The 20,822-nt window shown below is 34.6% G+C and overlaps 1 protein-coding gene across 1 annotated transcript; it reads left to right on the top strand.

Moving 5' to 3' along the window:
• The first annotated feature begins 5,947 nt into the window (after positions 1-5,947).
• On the top strand, positions 5,948-10,233 carry LOC111894239 (histone deacetylase 14, chloroplastic). Its single transcript, XM_023890315.3, has 9 exons — positions 5,948-6,103; positions 6,770-6,996; positions 7,194-7,268; positions 7,529-7,630; positions 7,725-7,796; positions 8,194-8,250; positions 8,351-8,602; positions 9,467-9,648; positions 9,720-10,233. Exons 1-9 carry the CDS (start codon positions 6,064-6,066, stop codon positions 10,018-10,020), a joined length of 1,308 nt encoding a protein of 435 aa, XP_023746083.1. The 5' UTR covers positions 5,948-6,063; the 3' UTR covers positions 10,021-10,233.
• Positions 10,234-20,822: the final 10,589 nt, after the last annotated feature.

Below are 20,822 nucleotides of genomic sequence, written 5' to 3'. Positions count from 1 at the left end.
GCCATGGCCACCAAAATTCTAGACTTTAGACATTAATTTCTTAAATGAACATACTAGAAAATTGGTGTTACAATTATGCATGCAAACTTTTGTGTACAAGTCCATGCTTGTGAACCTACAAACTTATGCATTTGTATATATGTTGTCGAACTTATGTCTGAGAACTTGTGTGTATATGTTTAGGCTTATGAACTCATAGACCATATAACTAAATGGTTACATGAGACACATTCATTACCTAATACCCCTGACTTATAACTGTTAATCTTCGTGAGTTAGGGAATTATGTATAGATCTATGCAGGCTGACTACCCTACATACGGTTGCTAGATACAATCTTAACGGTCTAGCCACAATAGATGATAATTGTCTACTTATTACAATGTCCAATGAAGTGTTAGGAAAGGAACATCTACGTAGCCGAAGCTTGATTATAAGGACTCATTGTAACATTGAAAGTGTACATAGTTCACTAATAATATATAAGCTGGGAAACCACTTATATACATCAGGAAAACTACTTTTGATTTAAAAATATTTATTATTCAAATACTATAAATATGTGACTCACAAACATTAAGTTGACACTCTTCAAAATAACATGTATTCTTGCAGAATTAAGAGTTTGAAGTTTATACTCATGGAATACGTCGTGGAATCACAATCTTCTTAGTTTAGTATTATACTTTTATAGAATGGCCTACTATTAAGAGCCATGCTTTTGAAATTTCAAGTTCTTTTAACTCTAGACTAACCCTATGTAATTTCCTTTTTTCAGAAATAAGAATTTCCACTTTTTATGTTATTTGTTGTATTTGTTCTATGCACTCGATGACTATGCTCCATGACATTGTCTCACCGCCTAGCGATTTCGCCGTTGACCGGGGGTGTGTCAGAGATATATAAATAGTAGTAAAGGGTCTGTACAGTTTGGTACCCACGGATGGACGCAGGAACTGATAGTAGGTTTTGCCGATTTTTTTTCCGATCAAACATAATATAAAACCGAAAAATAATTCATTACGTCTAATACAAATAAACGATCCATTACATAAAAGTTAAAAACCTAACAACGATATATCATCTATTGCAATCTAAATTTGTCCTCTTCGTGCAGACATCTTTTGAAACTGTTCCATTACCTTTTCATTCTTAACTTTCACAAGTGTTTTGATCTCAACATAGCAAAGCAACGTGTCGTTCAAAAACTCATCGCCAATCATGTTGTGTAAGTTGGTCTTCAAGAGCTTCATATTCGAAAAAAATCTTTCTACACTTGTAGTCGCTAGGGGTAATATCAAATCCAACTTTAAAAGCTTATAAACCAAAGAATAAGATCGATGTTTCCCCGTATAACCATCAAACGAGAAAGATCAGAAACTCCTTTCAAAGTGGTAAAACGTTCATCTTTGATGCAAGAGTGATAAAATATCTCAAGTTGTCCTTCAAGATCTATCAAATCCGAATCATCAAAGTCATACTTATATAACTTAGCCAACTTCAACAACTTGAATTTGTCAAATTGTGCAAATGAATCACAAGGGCTCAAAGCACCCATGCATTCTAGTAACTGGGTGGTTGTTTCACTAAATCGATCTCGATATTCTGTAAGTTGCATATCCACCATTGTGTTGAAGATTTCAACCTCAAAATGCAATCTATTGGTCTTTGTGGTCGTATGGTTTCTCGTACCAACATAAAAATCCTCCATTTCCAAAGTTGCAATATTCTGTGTTTGACAAAAATAGGATACATTTGGAAAATACTAACCCTGTGTCTCTTAAAGATTACAATGTGTCCATTATCCCTCTAACCATCGAAGCCGCTTCTAAAATGTCTAGATCTTTTTTTGAAGTTGCTTCGATAATGTACCTGTGGGGTGTAAAATGTCATACATCATATATAAGTAAAACGCGAACTCATAAGATTTAAAATATGCTAAGATTCCGGATGCTTTTTGACGGTTTGCTAATGACCCTCCATCAACTTTTACAAATTCTAAAACTACAAGAACATTTGCAAACAACTTCATCAAACTTGTGAGTGTGTTGAAATGAGAACCTCATCTTGTATCTCTCGCTCGAACAAGTGTAGTCTCTTGATTTAACCCTCTTCCCGTTTCAAGTTCACCATTACACAAGCCTTTTTTGCACAATTTCTCTTGCTTGTTCCCATAGTAAGTCTTTTCTTTTACATGAAGCACAAACAGCATTAACCACCAACGAAATTTGCTCAAAAAAGTCAATAACACCATCTTGCTTCTTTGCTACAACTACAACCACTAACGTAGTGTTTGTTTTTTGTCTGCAGATCTGCGTGACCTCTTCTGTCTGCGCCGCGCAGACCACGCACAAATATTAGCTTTCACAGACTGTTTGTTTTTTTGAAGACTGCAGACCTAAAAATGTTTGCGCGCCCTCTTCTTGGCACAGATGTGGACTAGAGTCTTCTAACATCTTCAGACATCTTTTAGCATAAAAAAAACATATATATATCTTTTTTTTAAAGTTTTTTTTTTTAATTTATAATTTTTCTAACTTTATTAATGATAAACAATATGAAAAAAAATTATAAAACTTAAAAAAAAATGTTCGACGATACAAAAATGATATTTTTGACAAATTTATAAATAAAGATTTATTACAATAATAATCGTTGAAGTTGTTTATATAAATATGAAAAAGAATCATAATATATTCTTATATTGTTTTGCCAAATTTTATAAAACATTACTTAATACAATATCATCAATTTTTCGAGAAAATATATATGGTACGTTTTTAATGGATTTAATTGAAAAAATCGAAGTTTATTTCCATCCATTTATGTATCAAATTCTTTGATCACTAATTATAATGTTTTGTTATAACTTTGCAACAAAAGTTGTTGGTTTCTATCACATATATACGTTAACTCATACCATTTTTATTTTTATTTTTTTATACAATAATACATAAAAGTTGATATAGATTCGTTAATATATAACAAAGTCATAAAAATATTAAAAAATCAATTTGAAGTTTAAAAAAATCAGTTTATTTAGATTTCAGTTTATTTTAGTAGTCCACAGATATTAAAAAAATAAACAGTCTTCTTTTTTCAGACTGCAGACGTTTGGTCTACCTCTTCTATTGCAGAGGTCTACAGATGTAGTCCGTAGACTGCATACATTTTGCCTCAGAAAAAACAAACAACACCTAATTGAAGTTGGTGTGCAAAACAATGTACATAAAAAGTTATGTCATTCTCTGGTAATATCAAAGCTTTCAAACCATCGAATTCCCCTCGGCCCTCGCATATTGCTAGCCACATCATAACCTTGTCCTCTTATCTATTAATATATATATATATATATATATATATATATATATATATATATATATATATATATATATATATATATATATATAATATAACACATAAAGCTAATTAAATAAAATTGAAATAAAAGAAAGTAAATAATAAGTTACCTGACTAAAACTCAACTTATTACTTGTAAGTACTTCATTTATGTCGTTTTAAGTATCAAAGAGAATGTATCCTTCATGTGCACAACTCCAATGAATTTTTCATTCACAAAGTCAAGACTATCGACATATCGCAAAATAATAGTCATTTGTTCCTTTTTTGAGACATCGCTAGATTCATCAACCAATAAAGCGAATACATTTTGACCAATCTCTTGGCGAATACTTAAAAGTACTTCTTGTGCAAAACATTTCACAAGTTCTTTTTGAATTTTAGGGCAAATAAGTTGATTGTTTTTAGGAGCATTTTCTAAATTATTATTGAAAATATCTTCACTAGTCTCTCGAATAGCTTTAACACTTCAATGAAAAGCACTCTGTTTTTCGGGTTAACGGACTCGTCATTACCACGAAACGGTAAACAAGTTTTCAATACAAGTCTAACAACAATAATATAAACACGTAATCGCGCTTTATATTTATGGTCCCCCGCTTCGGTTTGCGTCCTCAATACATTAATAACTTGTTTTTCTCTCAATAAAAAATCACATTTTTCTCTTGCTTTGTTGTGAAAACTATCAACATTACCCACATGAGTCCGAAATGCATTTTTTTTTATTCCAAGTATCAAAACCTTGGGAAACAAATGTATATCTCCCCCCTTTTTGTCCTTTGAGGTCTCCACACACATAACAATATAAACAATACGCTTTTTTCTTTTTCACACTATATTCCAACCAATCAAAATTATTAAACCATGAAGGGACGAAACTTCTTAATCTATCACCTATTTTCTTTTTTGGAAACTTATGTAGCCTGATTTGACAAGGTCCTTGAAGCAAATACACTCTTCTTACATCATCTCTTATATTTGAGGCATAACTTGTAATATTTGGCCTATCTGCCGGGTCCTTTAGAAGATCTTTCTAATCAACCCTATCATTAGTTTCATTAGAGCATGGTGTTTGTGGAATTGCATTAGAACCCGAAAGGATTGATTGATTGGTGATTGGTGTTTGGGAAGATCCTTCACCGCTTTCATTAGGATTAGGTCTTTGTCTTTTGGTAAGAAAACCACCAAGAGTAACCTACAATTCAACATTAAGCTAAATAACTAATAATTTCACCAAATCATCCAATAGCTTCAATAAAAACCTACAAATTACACCAAATGAAAATTGAACTTCAATAAAGACAATAAGAGATAACAATTTTATTTCACCAAATCAATCAATAAATCAATAACATCAATAAAAACATAGCAATTTCACCAATTTAAGATAAAAACATAGCAATTTTGATTTCAACCTAACAAATTGATAAATTTCCAATTTTCAAACACTTACTTGCTTTATTCTATTCTTAGCTAGGGCTTGGAGATTACTTGGAGTCGAATTGAACAAATGAGAATTGATTTTTGCTACTCAATCAACAAGACACTCAGAAAATCAGAAGGAATTAGCAATGTAACTCATGGAAGCATCAAGCAGCGAAGTCATCGAGTCGACACAGGTAGTTGCCGGTTGTCGATTGTCGAACACAGTGCCTCTAGTCTTGACGTTTTTTTCTTTTTCTTTTTTGCTTCTGTCGAATAAGTGTCTAGCCCAAACTCCCATTCTCCCAATTGGATCAAAAGATCTAATTATCCAGATGTCATTGGGCTAGTTTACTTATTTTTTTAGGCTAAAATTAATATGATTGTTGGATTACTAATTAATAAGTTTGAGTTGTAAATATATTTTTGGGCTTGGTTGATCCAATAGAGTGACAATTTTTTTTTACGTAGTTGTCGTTTTTTTAGTTAGTGACACAATAGTTAAAATAAAAAAACACTTCGAAAAAGTTTCCACTGCATATACGTGAACTCGGTGTTGTCGGTGCCAACACCAGACACCTAGGCAAAACCGTCCCTGTTGGTACCCTAATTCTCGAACCATTCGTGGATTGAAAATAAATCAGTGTCAATGTCATCTACGTGTGATACAATACCGTCAATATATTTTCTTCTAGGTGACTTGGTGAAGATACCATTATAGTGTATATTCAGCATGAAATAATTGTCACATCCTTCTACAAATACAAAAATAAATAGGGTAAACATAATGATTTTTCTTCATGAAAACATACTATAAAAAAACTTATTTTTTTGTAGAATCATACCGTATCTATCTTGCAAGTCCTTCAAGCTTCAAATTTTCTCATGCAAAGTCCATATTGAGAGAACATTGTCGATTCCTTATGAATAAATCCTAAAGCCCAAATTTACATAGATCATCTATAAGGTTTTTTTAACTTACAAATTACGTTTCAAATTTCTGAAAATGATTATTTAACGGGGTTTTATCTGATAAATATAATAATTTTACCAAATATTCTGGTCTTAAAGTATACCAAACGGATGAGATGCAATATGGCACTTTTTCAAGTTGCAACTTGCAACCCATATTTGCTACCGCTTTGCCTACGTCTGCTTCCGTACGCTCCTATGTCACGTTTATCGTCGTTTTCTTCTTTGCGTTTCTTGGCTCTCCCTGTTATCCCATTCTCTATTTTTCCTTTTTTTTTTTATTCTCTTCGGAAAACTTCGTGGCGCTAAATGGAGCATCAGGCCATGCTTCATCGTTCAATTTTCGGAGGTAAATGCTCAGATTTTAGCCGATTAGTATATTCTTTCTGCTCTTCTGAACCTTTTGTGGCTTTTGTTCCATCGAATTTGATGATTTACTTTTTAGTCTCGCTCTTTATGTATTTCACAGTTTCCCTACTCACTGGTATCTCCAATCCTTTTGTTTCCTGATATGGGTCGCGAATTACACAATCTGTACCCTTTCATAAAGCTGAAATGTGTTTTTTCATACGAGTTTGTGTGAGTGATTGTTTGCAACAAAATATAAAGAAGGGATTTTCCATTTCGAATTTACCAAATTTCATAAAAATGTCGTGAGTTGCTAATTGAACAGGTCGATGTCAATTCTGTGGGTGGAATTAATTGTCCATCTAGATCTAGTTCACATATAGTTGAATCTGTTTCATCTTGAAGGAATGGATTCTTGCTGTTCATTTTAGCTTGGACACATGTTTCACACTTATCATTGTGTTCACCAATATAGAAAATTATTCCTTGATTGTTCATGATCCTAATGTTAATGTCTTAAAACTTGACCATAATAACTTCTCAATAATTGGGAGATTGGATATTTGTTTTCTACCTTCAACAAGCGAATGAAAGAAAAAAGATGAATATTGCATTGTATAAAACTCTTTTACAAAAAAACTGATAATGTGTACCCTCTATTTTCTAGGTGGAGTGCAGTTTCTTTTGGGACCTCCTGTAGGCATGAATGAACATCATCATAGTTTGATATCAATTATGAGAAGTCGATTCTTCTCAAAACATCTGATATCACAAAAAAAATGTTTCAAATCTTCCATTTCATGTTCTTCTGAGAAGTTAAATGGACCCCACGAGAGGAAAGAGAATACAGCAAAAGTGATTTATAGTGTTGCTCCTGCAATGGGACATAACAAGGTAATTATTAACAAAGGTTGTTACATCTTTTCATATATTCAATGGAATTCTTGTTTCATTCAGAAATGATAAAAGATTTCATTTTTCAGTTCAAATATAAAAGTTATCATCTTTTTTAGTTTACTTGATGTTTTTGTTTTGTATAGAAAATGTGTAATGGAGAGACTTGGTCAAGTTTTACATGATATTGGTAACAGGAAGCACATCCAGAATGCAGTTCAAGAGTTCCTGCAATTGTGAATGCTCTTGAAAAGTTGGAGCTTACTCCAAAGGTATAAAAAATATATATATTTTCAAATCCAATCATTTCAAGACAATATTTTTAGTTTTAACATCTTATGTATGTACAAATTTAAACCAATAGTTTCAATTACTTATAAAAAAATATGGCACCTTTGGGTAGGACAAAAAAAAAACTGCAAAAGTCTTGATTTTTTTTGAACTATCTTTATGCTATTATACATTCTAACTCTATGCAAGATTCCATGATAAAATGAAGATTTATACTAACATGCAATCTTTATGCTTGCAGTTTCGAGGATCTGAAATTGTTCAACTTCAAAATTTTAGAACAGCTACAGCAGAAGATATTGCAAGTGTACATACCAAATCTTATATTTTTGGCCTTGAGAAGGTAATACAGATTTTCTTTTTCTTGACATGAACAAAAGAAAGAAATGAGAGGATTTGCAATTTTAAAACTAAAAATGATGGTGGTTATTGTATAGGCTATGGAGCAGGCTTCAGAACAGGGGATTATACACATTGATGGCTCTGGGCCCACATATGCCACTTCCACAGTAAGAATTTTATAGTTAAGATGTTGTGTATGTGCATAGATGATGTTATTAATTTGTTATTTCATAGGAATTCATCAGGACATTGTTGAATATAATTTTGTTTATAGCACTTATTAGTTAGAATGTTAGATATTTGTTAAGAATGAAGAGTTATTTATTTTGTTTTTTTCTCCATTGACTATGTTTAAAAAAACATTTTAGAAAATGGAATGAAAAAAATGAGGATGAACTTGTATAAAGTTGGGACTTGATGGAGAAAGCCTCGTTTGCCTTGATCATCTGTATCATATTTTATTTTTGTAAATAAAAGGTCATTATTGTAATTATAGTAAATGTATAGAATAGATCATGAAATGTAAAATTTGATATCTTTTCTTATAAAATATAAACAATGCAGACATTCAACGAGTCATTAATTGCTGCTGGAGCAGGCCTATCTTTGGTTGATTCAGTGGTAATGAACTAATAATGACTTAACCATTTGATTTCTTTGAAATTGTAATTTTTTTTAATGATATGAAATTGTAATTTTTTTTAATGATATGAAATTGTAGGTGGAAGCATCAAAAACGAGTGAGAATCCTCCGGTTGGTTTTGCCTTGATAAGGCCACCTGGACATCATGCAGTTCCAAAGGGGCCCATGGGATTTTGTGTGTTTGGCAATGTAGCAATTGCAGCTCGATATGCTCAACGTGTTCATGGATTAAAACGTGTTTTCATCATTGATTTTGATGTGCATCATGGAAATGGGACTAATGATGCTTTTTATGATGATCCTGATATATTCTTTCTTTCAACTCATCAAGTAAGCCAAGAATCCACTACTATTCAATATTCATGCAACAAACTTTCACAATCTATGCAAAAAAAACTGGTTTTTAGACCAAAAGATGCAAACCATGTTTCATTCCATAAATGCCTATGTTCTTTTTTTACCAATTTGTACGACAGTATTTCGCCTTTTTACCATTTTATTCAACAATGTTTAACCTTTTTTTACCAATTTATGTGACAATGTTTTGTTCTTTACCAATTTATGGGATAGAGTAAATTACACGAATGGTCCCTATGGTTTAGGGTAGTTTGCACGTTTGGTCCCTAACTTATTTTTTTAACTCGGAAGGTCCCTACTGTTTGTTTTTGTTACGCGCTAGGTCCCTGTCTTACCTAAAAAGACTATTTTACCCTTGACTTTTGAATTTATTTAAATAAACACATCCTCAACCCCACCCCCATCACCTTACATTACCCATCCCACCATTTTTGCCTATTTAAATAATAGTTTTTTAGGTAAGACAGGGACCAAGTGCGTAACAAAAACAAACAGTAAGGACCAAGCGTGTAACAAAAACAAACAATAGTGACTTTCTGAGTTAAAAAAACAAGTTAGGGACCAAGTGCGCAAATTACCCCAAACCATAGGGACCATTCGTGTAATTTACTCTATGGGATAATATTTCGTTTTGTTTTTACCAAATTATGCAAACCGATACGAATCGTGCAACCATGTTTCGGTAAAATGCTGCTTTAGGATGGAAGCTTCCCCGAAAAGACAAAACGTTGTTGCATAAATTGGTAAAAACATAAAAATCATTGTTGCATAAATATTAAATACCTTTTTATTTATATTTTGAAAATAGGATTTTATGAATTGAAATTGATGTTTTAGGATGGAAGCTACCCTGGCACAGGAAAAATTGATAATATAGGGCATGGAAATGGCGAAGGAGCAACACTTAATTTGCCATTAGCAGGAGGTTCGGGTGATATAGCCATGCGAACTGTCTTCCATCAAGTCATTGTTCCTTCAGCCCAAAGATTTAACCCCGATATAATTCTTGTTTCAGCAGGGTCAGATTTTCTTTCTTTCTTCCAAAATCATATTTATATATTGTTTCATGAATCAAATTTTTTTTTTTCAGATATGATGCACATGTATTGGATCCACTTGCGAATTTCCAATTCACAACAGGAACGTATTACATGCTGGCATCGAGCATCAAACAGCTTGCAAAAGAGCTGTGTGGAGGTCGATGTGTGTTTTTCTTGGAAGGAGGATACAACCTTAAGTCTCTTTCCAATTCTGTTGCAGAATCTTTTCGTGCTTTTATTGGAGAAAAAAGCATGGCAACACAACTTGATGAGTTTGGCTTCTTGTATGATGAACCATCTTTTAAAGTAAAGCAAGCCATTGATAGGATCAAACACTTGCATTCTCTTTAGAACATTTCCATGCCATATTTTCTCTTACTCTTGTATATCTTATGTTTAGATACATATAATTGTCACATTGTCATTTATCTATATGTTTAGATTTGTATAGGCCAATCAAAATATTGTTTTGATTATGTGAAAGATTAAATTACAACTTTTTGGAAAAGCTGTAAAAAAAATGATTACATAGTTGTTTTTTGAATTTGATTCATCATTTATGTATTCATGATCTATTGTGTATTGAGTTTTTTTGAGGGTAAATGGCAAAAAACATTCTTTTTACACAGAAATTCGATTTTGACACCGTGTTTTTTTTTTTGTCAATTTTGACACTATGTTTATTAATTTGTTACAATTCAGACCACTTGACCGGTTAACCAGGTTACATGCTGACGTAACATGATGACGTGACATGCTGATATGATATGCTGACGTGTCAAAATTGAATTTTTTTCTCACAAAAAACATTAAATTTTCATTTTTTTTTTTTTTCAATTTTGACACTAAATTTAATTTGTTCTTTCAACTTTGACACTATGTTTTTTTGTTTCAAATCGAACATCATTTTTTCCAATTTTGTTCAATGTTGACAATTTTTTATTTGAAACTGTAAAAATATTTTTTTAATACATTTAAACCGTATAAATATGTTTTTTTATTCATTTAAAAACCATAGTTTTGTATAAATACATTTTTTTTACACTCAAACCATATTTTTATGTATAAATATGTATTAGTTATATAAAAACTGTATTTTATATTAAATATGCAACTTTAAAATGTGTTTGGAGGTTTGGAGGCGTGTAGTCGATCAAAACTCGGATACCAAATTTGCAACCCATCAAATTTTTACATCTTATTAGAAGCTTATGATTAGTTTGATTCTTATGATATAACTAATGCTTTGAATGTAAGAAAAAAAAAACACCTTGTATTTAAATAAAAATGTGGTTTTTAAACGAAAAAAATATGTTTATACGGTTTAAAATGTAATAAAAAAATATATTTATACGGTTTCAAATGGAAAATAGACAAAATTGAACAAAATTTGATAAATGATGTTCGATTGGAAAAAAAAAAAACATAGTGTCAAAATTGAAATAAAAAATTAAACTTGGTGTCAAAATCGAAAAAAGTGAAAACTTAATGTTTTTTGTGGGAAAAAAAATCAATTTTGACACGTCAGCATATCATGTCAGCATGTCACGTTATCAAAACTGACACGTCATCATGTCACGTCAGCATGTAACCTGGTTAACCGGTCAAGTGGTCAGAATTATAACAAATTGAAAAACACAGTGTCAAAATTGACACAAAAAAACACGGTGTCAAAATCGAATTTCCGTATAAAAAAATGATTTTTTTTGTACTATTTACCTTTTTTTTTTGTTAACCAAAAAACGCATGTAAACGTTCTATTTGGTTATGATATTCTTATTTAAATAATGAGGACATAGAAGTGTGCAGAATATCTATAGACTACTGGATTAAAGAAATGTCAAATGAAGACAAAACAGTTTCAACTAGGTGTAGTTTATATTAAATCCGGTCAAAATTGTTCTAAGATGATAAGAAATGGCCGTCGATGGTCAAGAAATAGAGAAGCGTGGGTATACGATTCGTACAATGCGACAATTGAACCATGTTTTCACATTTTAAATTTCTTAAAAGTTTTAGTTATGTTTTGTAAGTTCAGCAAAAACAGTCCCTGAATTTTACATTTTTTTGTTTAATATATAAAACATAAAATTGAAATTAGGTTAATATCAATGTTTTAAAAACATATTTTTTAATTGAACCGATATGGTGACTGCTTCCCGGTTCACCCAGTTCGATCGCCGGTTTAACCGGTTTCTATAATTTTCATCTTTTTTCCTATTTTCCTACAAACATAGACATCTATACGTTTAAACATTAAAAATACAAGTCGTAGATCAATCAAAATACATTAAAAAAAAACACATAACCATAAATTTTACATCTATCCATGTATATCAAAAAGAAAATATAGTAAAATACGGAAACAAAATATAGCTTTAGATAAATACAAATATATTAAAAAACCTCTAACATTTATCATGTGTTTTTAATCTAAAAAATCTAAATAGATGTGAAAAAACGACAACGTTTGTTATGTAAAATAATTCATTTCCATGCGTTTTTATTTTATTTAACCGGTTCAACCGATTTAATTTAACATGTTCAACCAGGTTTTTGTAAAACCGACCGGTTCATTCCGGTTCAGAAATAGACATAAAACCGGTGCTAGTTGAACCGCTAACTTCTACGGTTCCCGACCCAACCGATTCGACCGCTTGGTTCAAACCGTTTTTTAAAACACTGGTTAATATGCTAAATGACCATTTTTTTCTTGAGTTAGACTTTTTGTATTTAATATAAATGGTTATTAACATAAAAGACCTTATGTAACACCGTAAATTTCAAAACAAATTTTCACATTTTAAAAACATATTTTCATTCATCAATATTATAAAATCTCATTGTTTCACATATCAATCCATAAACACAGCCCAAGATCATAATGTATAAAATCCCCTTATGTGTGTACTGATCATGTCGGCGCCTTTCCGCGATCCTCATTGGTACCTGAACACATAACACAAAACACTGTAAGCATAAATGCTTAGTGAGTTCTCCAAAATACCACATATAACACATATTAGCCACTCGAGGCTATAACTCTGTGGGCCCTCTGGCCGTAACTCTGTGGACCCCTGGCCGTAACTCTGTGGACCTTCCGGTCCTAACTCTGTAAACTTTGGAATACACACAGCATAAATCACATAGAAATAATGCAGTGCAACACATCATATACATAACGTACAAGATACTTTGTCACATAGCTCTAGTTACCACTCAAGGTAAGTATAGTGAGAAGGCTCACCTCGGATACTCGGTAAACCTTGAACTCTGAAATACTGCACTAGCCCCCGCCCAATCACACAAATAGTTACTCTAATTAATACAACTTTTAAAGGCTAGGCTAACCCCTTCCTATAAGTTCTCTAAGAAGGGTAAAAGAACATTCTACCCTTCCAATGGCTCACAAGTCCAAACATTGACTAAGCCCTAAAAGTCAACGAAGTCAACTCTAGTCAACAGTCAAACTTTGACCAGACTCTTTGAGTGTATACTAGCGACTCGGCGAGTCCACTCGGGGTCTCCTGAATCCTTCTAAGCCTCCCTTGGCATGATGTAGCACCTGATTCCTGGTATGTGGAAATTTGTATAAGTGTTTGCATTCTTAGCCTTGTACTCGGCGAGTTGTAGGCCCGACTCGCCGAGTAGAGTCGGGACCCGGGACACGTTTTAAGTTGGCGACTCGGCAAGTCCGTATTCTGGACTCGGCGAGTCACCGCTGTTGGATGAAACCCTAAGTTTCAGGGGTTTGCACCCTATTTAAACCCTCATTCCGCCCCAATCTCGCTCCCATTCTCCCTCAAAGCCCTATATCTCGTTCAAGCTTTGTTTCCTTGTGAGTTTAAAGCTTTTGGTGTGTCCTCTTGAAGTTTTGGAGTGGGAAGAAGAGTAGATCAAGGAGAAGAAGAGGAGGCCAGGCATCTTTGAGCTTTCTCAGTGTGTTTCCTAAGGTATAACTCGTTTTCCCCCTTGTTTTCATGCTTATTGTCCCTTATAGCTCCATTAAAGTCCTCTTTGAACCATTTCCAAGCTTGTGTATGTTTGAGGGTTTGTAATAAGCTGATTGACCTTAAGATCTAGGCATGGTTGAGCTCCAGGAGCTCAGATCTACTGTCTTTTTGGAACCATATTGCATGAAAGCCGTAGATCTACCCCTTTTGGTGCATTTTGGACCTTAAAACCCTCATGGTTGTCTATTTACACGTAAAGTTGGAAACTTTACGTGTTAATCAAGCCCAGGATCACGGATCTATGTATGGCATGAGCTGGATTCAAGCAAAATCGACCATATCGTAATTGCATGGTAACGACTCGGCGAGTCGGTTCGCGAGTCTCCGAGTTTGTCCCCTTTTCGTTGTGTCGAGTAGAGTAGTGAGTCCTGAGTGGACTCGGTGAGTTGGAAGCCGAACTCACCCATGAAGGAACTCGGCGAGTCAATGCCCTGACTCGGCGAGTTCAAGGAAGTCTTCTTAGATCAAGAACAGACTCGACGAGTTGTTCATACAACTCGGCAAGTCACGGCATAAAGTGTTCTTCGGATGAAGATGAACTCGGCGAGTTGTTCATACAACTTGGCGAGTAGGATGGAGGACTTGGACATCAGTTTAGAAGGAGAACTCGTTGAGTCAACGCCTAACTCGACGAGTAGAGACGGGATTCAGGTCAATCGATTGAATAGGAACTCGGCGAGTTGGAGAGCCAACTCGGCGAGTCGGGTCAACTGAAAGTTGACTCTGACCTTGGCTTATGACTTGGTCAGGGGTAAAATGGTCATTTTACCCCAAGGGACAGTTAGTAGTGATTGAATGAGTGTTTAGTGGGAATTATAGCCGGAGGATTTCCGGAGCAGCAGCAGCAATAGCAACAGGCAGTTAATTCCCACACAGATCAGCAGCTACGTCGAGGTGAGTTACCTTCCAGTAGCGGTGGGTCTACGGCCACAATGCCGGCCCACCAGTAGGAGTTGTATGTAGATGATTGTCTCTATGATATTCATCTAGGGATTACTACTACCTGTGTTATGCTTATGTGCTAGTGACAGTAGGGGGAGATAGTCCCCAAGATATCCGGTCGGTAGGGCCGAAGGGGTAGTCATACCCAGCCAAGCTAGATAGATTCGGATATTGTGATACATGTTATGTTGTAGTAGTAGAGGGGAGATATAGTTCCCCAGTATCCGGTCGAGAGGACCGAAGGGGAGGCCAGCACCCAGATATGCCAAGCAGTGTCCGGTCGAGAGGACCGAAGGGGAGGCCAGCACCCAGATATGCTAGGCAGTATCCGGTCGAGAGGACCGAATGGGAGGCCAACACCCAGGTATGCTAGGCAATGTCCGGTCGAGAGGACCGAAGGGGTAGGTCGGGCACCCAGATATGTCTGACAATATATGTATGTTATGTGATTATATGGTATGTGGTACAGTGGGGGAACTCACTAAGCTTCGTGCTTACGGTTTTCAGTTTTGGTTTCAGGTACCTCTTCTTCGAAGGGGAAGGAGCCGGCGCGGTAGCGGTACATCACACACACGCTTTGCTTTCCGCATCATGAGATCCTCCTGGGAATTTGTACTCTGACACTTTAATGTTTTATAAAAATGTTTCTAGACACGCAGTATCTTTTGTGAAATGATATCATCGTCGAGCCTTTTATTTTTAATGTTTTGCCATGTACTTGTTTTAAAATGACCTTTTTGGCTCGTATTTTTGGGGCGTTACACATGATGTACACAACGGGAAGGCTGGTCGAGTCCCTCCTCCACTCGTCGGGTTTCTCCGCAACGAATCGCGGGCCAAACCCGACTCGACTCGTCGAGTGCACTTATGGACTCGGCGAGTTACTCCCATGACAACACTGAAATGACCTTCTGAGGTCAGATCCGCTTCCCTACACTATAGATCTGACTTCCCCACAACCAATAACCACGTAAAGGTCAAATCTTGATCCACATGCAACGTGTACAAGGCTTTCCTTGGTGAAATGGCTTCTAAAATGGCAATCTAGTCTCTTTTTCCTCCATAAACCAACATAAAGCAGAATGGGGAAAGCTCTCTGGACCCCTATGGGTCCAGATCCGAAGTCCAACACAACAAGGGACCATAAACTCAACATTACAAGCTCTAAAAAGGGTATAGAAAACCCTAGATCATAGATCTTAACCCTAAACAAAAAGGAAGTTTGATTTGATACCTCAATAGTGTAGATCTGAACTTGAAAACCATGGATCCACAGCTCCCTTGACCTCCTCTTGCTTGGAACAACTTCTCATTTGCTAAAACACACCAAAATCGATCAATATGGCCTTATCTCACTCTCAACTCGCTCAAGCTCTTAATGGGCACTCTCTCTGGACAGGTAGCCGCACAAGAGGGCTATAAGGTCCTTTAAATAGGGCTCAGGCCAGGGGAATTAGGGTTTCAGCTTAGAGCGCGGACTCGTCGAGTCCCCCCCTTCTGAGTCGCCACGTCCCTTCATTAATCCAGTCATCAATCGCGATCCTACTCGACGAGTCTAAGCGTCAACTCGTCGAGTCCACCCTTTAAACTCAAAAATAAAAGATAAATTATAATACCTGGATATCTGGATGTTAAACCTTAATTTTGATTTTTTGTCGGTTTTGTCCCTGCAATAATTTTAGGTGCGTTAATGCTTAATATTTTGGAAAACTTGTTCATTTTTTCACCTCATCCATTTTTACCTTCTATAGCTGGTCACTGGATTACGTGGCACTGACTGGGAAGCCCTACATGTTGCTGACCGGACAAAGAAGCTGACATGGCAGCCATGTCATCACATTAGACAGTTAAGAAAAATGAAGCTATGTTTGAGAAAATGAGGATGCTAAGAAGCATGTATGTGTGTGTGTGTGTGTATATATATATATATATATATATATATATATATATATATATATATATATATATATATATATATATATATATATATATGGGATGATTAAAACAAAAGTTAAATATCAAGGTGTAAATATTAAATATTTTTTAAAAGTAAAAATTAGAGATAAACACACCTGAAGTGATGAATAAGTAAGTAATTTAATGTATAATAAAAAAAAAACTAATGAGATATTTTAAATAAATGGGTTGAATTACAAATTTCCAAAGATTTCTTTGGATACAAGATTAGATGTCTTATTGGTAAGTTTACCGTACCAGGGGTGGATGCAGAATCTCATAGTAAGGGTGTCACGAGAATGTCAGGGGTTGCACGATCGCAACATTTTTTTTTGAAAACTTTTGGAAAAGTTGAAACTGTGTCTGGAAAAGTCAGGGGTTGCACGGGCCACCGTGTGCCCTATACTAAATCTGTCACTGCTTTTCACTCTTGACAATGCAACATACAACTGCACATGAATGAACACTGATTGTCTAAAAAACAAACTCACCTTCGATAATGAACCAATTGTATCAAATGAATCAGTAATGAGAAGATAGATAAATCTAGTTAATGAACACTAGTTGTCTCAAGACAACCACCTGTCGTTAATGAACCAATTAGCAATCAAACATCTTCATTTTTTGGTTCAAGGATTGCTCTTTCTTGAAAAACAAATCAGATTCTTGACATTTTGAATAATAGAATGATAGAAAAATTCAATTAGTTAACTAATAGGATCAAATGAATCAGTAATGAGAACATCATCCAAGATATCAATAATTCTCTAACCATCATTTAAACCACCGACATTTCCTTGTCATATATTCAAAAACCAGTTTTCAAATGTCGTTTCTTCAATATCAGATGTTTAAACACTTAACCTCGTGTTTTTCGTTAATCTTAGGACAATGTAAAACAACTTTGAAAGTTAATAGACATTATTGTTAATAATATTTTTGCACGCATTTATTTTTTAGAAACCTAGATGTTTTTTCGTAACTAACCACCAAAAAGTGAAATTATCTATGAACCAATGTAATATTAATGCTAAAAATCCCAATAAATTAGAAAATATTATTAAATTAATTTGAGCAAATTTACCAACTCTAGCCAAGAAAAAGAAAGAAGAGTTTTGGTGTATCATCTCAGCTTGCAAGCCTCACCATCATCTTCTCTCACACACTCTAGACCTTTCTGAGTATTCTAGTTCTATGCTTTATGATTCTATGTGCTTAGATATAGGGTTTCATGTGTTTTTATTCATGTTTAGGCTAGTTGGAGTGTTGGGGTTCCATAAAGTTGCCAAATTTATGGATCCATAGAGTCCCTTTATTGTTAGAAGTGATGGATCTAAATTTTGATAGAGTTTTGAACTCTTGCATGGGATCTTGACCCCGTTTTCCACCATTTTGACCTAGCTTGAGTTCAAGACATGCATTGGACATGCATGTCTATAAAGGAACGATTTTTATGATCTTTTAGGAATATAAAAGCCTACTGTAAAGTATGGATGGGTGAGGTAAAAGATTAAGAGCTTAATGAATTAAGCTGGTTTGGGCAGTTCCCACGGCATGGAGGTTTGGTCTCCACGTCGTGACGATTGGCAGATTCTTGACTGTTTTGTCCTACATCCCCAAAACATGGCATAAGCTTTTCCATGTCGTGGAGACTGGCTGAGTGGCTTTGACTATTGACTCTGACCATTGACCGTTGACTTTTTGACCACATTCGACTTTACGTCAAATTAGGGTTTTGGGCTCTAGTTTAAGATGTGGTTCCCTGGTTGCTGTATAGGTAACCTGTAGAGCTGGTTTTTGGATATGTGATCAGTGCTATTTCTACTAGGTTGCGATGTGAGTTTTCTCACTATACTTTGTATTGTAATATGTGTCTTTGTGTGGAGGATGTTTTTATACTGTAATGATATGTTAGATTGGTATATCTGTATGATTACCTGTACTAGATGGTTATTGATTATTTGTTTGCATATGTCGATATAGTATGGTTGGGTTGAGGTGGTACGACTTTATGCTGTAGGCCAAACAAACCCGGGGTAATCCAATCCGAGGACTGTGGGCTCGGGGGCAATCTGGTCCAATGACTGTGGGCCCGGGGTAATCCAATGTTATATTGTGGGCCTGATGTGCATGCATTGTATATGTATTTATATATAGGGTATTTTAGGGGAACTCACTAAGGTTTGACTTATAGTTGTTGATTTCAATGTTTTCAGGTAGTTCTGATGATCGGGGTGAGAATATGACCGAAAATATTAAAATATAGGGGTTGCTTTTCAACCTCCATACTTTGTCTCCCATGCTTCTAAATGCTAGAAATACTTTACTTAGCACCTCAAGTGTGATGCCTCAAATGGTTCACAACAAACCATGAACAAGTGGATGATAATGAGAGAGAGGTTTGGAGACACAAAATCGATTATGGTTCTCTAAGAACACACATAGCCATCATTTTAGGGCTTAGGGAAATACATATATAGTGTAGAATTCCAAGAGTTAAACCCTAATCCACTTTCTTGGGCCTTAATCCAATAATCCATATGATAAGCCCTTTAGACTAACTCTTCATGGACTCTTACATGAACTTAGTCCATTACTAATCAGTATGGATCATTAGCCCAAACTATATATGTATCACTAATTTACTTAATCAGTCCCTGTTAATTTAATTAGTCTCTTTTGATCACTAAATTAATTCCAAATTAATTTCTGATCAATACTAATTAAATAATATGATTTCACAATTAATATATTATACTTATAATATAATAATAAATCATAAATAACCTCTTTCTCAAATATCCATCCTATCAGATTGTTCTGGTGAATGCAACCCAAAATGGACCATGCTACTCTCGGGTCAAGTACATATCAATTATAGTTATGGGCTTAGACACATAATCTAACAGTCTCCCACTCGGATAAGTCTAATAACTATAACTGAAAGTATGACTAAAAACCGACTAGCAATCATAAGTCTTAAAAGCCACTGTCGAACTCTAACGTGTCCATTAGATAAGGGATCATATATTCCTCCATTCAAGATATCGTATGGACTGAGACATGGATTATAATCATTCTCTCTGTCCATATGTCGTTTCCCAATTTCCGATTTATGACGACCGACTAATTGAACAAATCAAATCAATCCAGATTTAGCCAAGCACTTAGGGTTGTCATCACTAAATCATCGATGGGCCAAAAGATATCGCTTTTATCCCTTTAAGGGTATAAGGAATGGATAAACTTCAACTCATATGCTTGCTCTATTTACTCATCAAATCACACACAATAATATGTTTTATAACACCAAGTTACTGGTGCATTTTCATATTATTAATGTGCGACCAACTTGTAAACTGCAACTATATGTCTCCGTTTCAAGAATAAAAGATATTATCCTCTCACAATCACTCGTGATAAAATCCATGAAGTGATTCAGATGTGCATGTGTTTAATTCAATACTCAAATCTTATTATAGGAGTACTCATGAACAGTGCAGCAAACTTGTGCTATGTCTAAAACACCTAGACAATCTACAGTTAGATTCATGACAGTCTTGACTCAAGACCTACTTCCAAAGTATGATCTACTATGGATAGTTTAAATAATCTTATTATTCGGGAAGTCAAAACTGTTGAGTTTTGAGCATTCTAACACTCCTATGGTGTACATGCAACCCTATAAACCTTGGATCTATGTTTTCTCTATTATACATGCAAATAAGAACTTTCCAAGGCTTTAATCCTAACTAGCATATTATGAAGTTCTTATACTACAAAGTTCTAGTTAGATGACATACCTTTTGATGTAGCTTGATGTCTTCAAGCTTTAAGAGCTTAGCCCCAATAGTGTGGAAGCCTCAAATGGAATCACAAATCACCAAAACACCTTGGAAGACTTTTAAGAATATGAATACTTGGTTCTCTCTAGTGAAATCGGCTAGCCCTTCTTAGTGTACCCACACTAGCACCAATTTCACCAACCAAGGACATCTTTATATAGTATGGATACTAGGGTTAAACCCATGATCTTTCATTTCATATGATCCATGGGTTAAACACTCCATGGACTATCCATGAAAGCTTAGCCCAACCTAAATGAACTTGGCCCATTCCATATATATAAGAGTCCATATTTAATTAGTTCATTTTGATCACTTAATTAATTCTAAATTAATTCTTGATCAATACTAATTAAATAATATGATTCCATATTAATATATTAGAACTTAAAATATA

The sequence above is a fragment of the Lactuca sativa genome, chromosome 2, assembly GCF_002870075.4.
Source record: "Lactuca sativa cultivar Salinas chromosome 2, Lsat_Salinas_v11, whole genome shotgun sequence".
NCBI lineage: Eukaryota > Viridiplantae > Streptophyta > Magnoliopsida > Asterales > Asteraceae > Lactuca > Lactuca sativa.
The sequence above is the reverse complement of the archived record's forward strand: the minus strand, read 5'-3'. Positions and strand labels throughout refer to the sequence as shown.

Bases quoted from the DNA above. Each gene is read 5' to 3' on its own strand.
- LOC111894239 (XM_023890315.3), top strand. From the start codon at position 6,064: ATGGAGCATCAGGCCATGCTTCATCGTTCAATTTTCGGAG. The intron at 6,997-7,193 runs GTAATTATTAAC...TATTGGTAACAG, and splicing joins CTGCAATGGGACATAACAAG to GAAGCACATCCAGAATGCAG. The intron at 7,631-7,724 runs GTAATACAGATT...GTTATTGTATAG, and splicing joins ATATTTTTGGCCTTGAGAAG to GCTATGGAGCAGGCTTCAGA.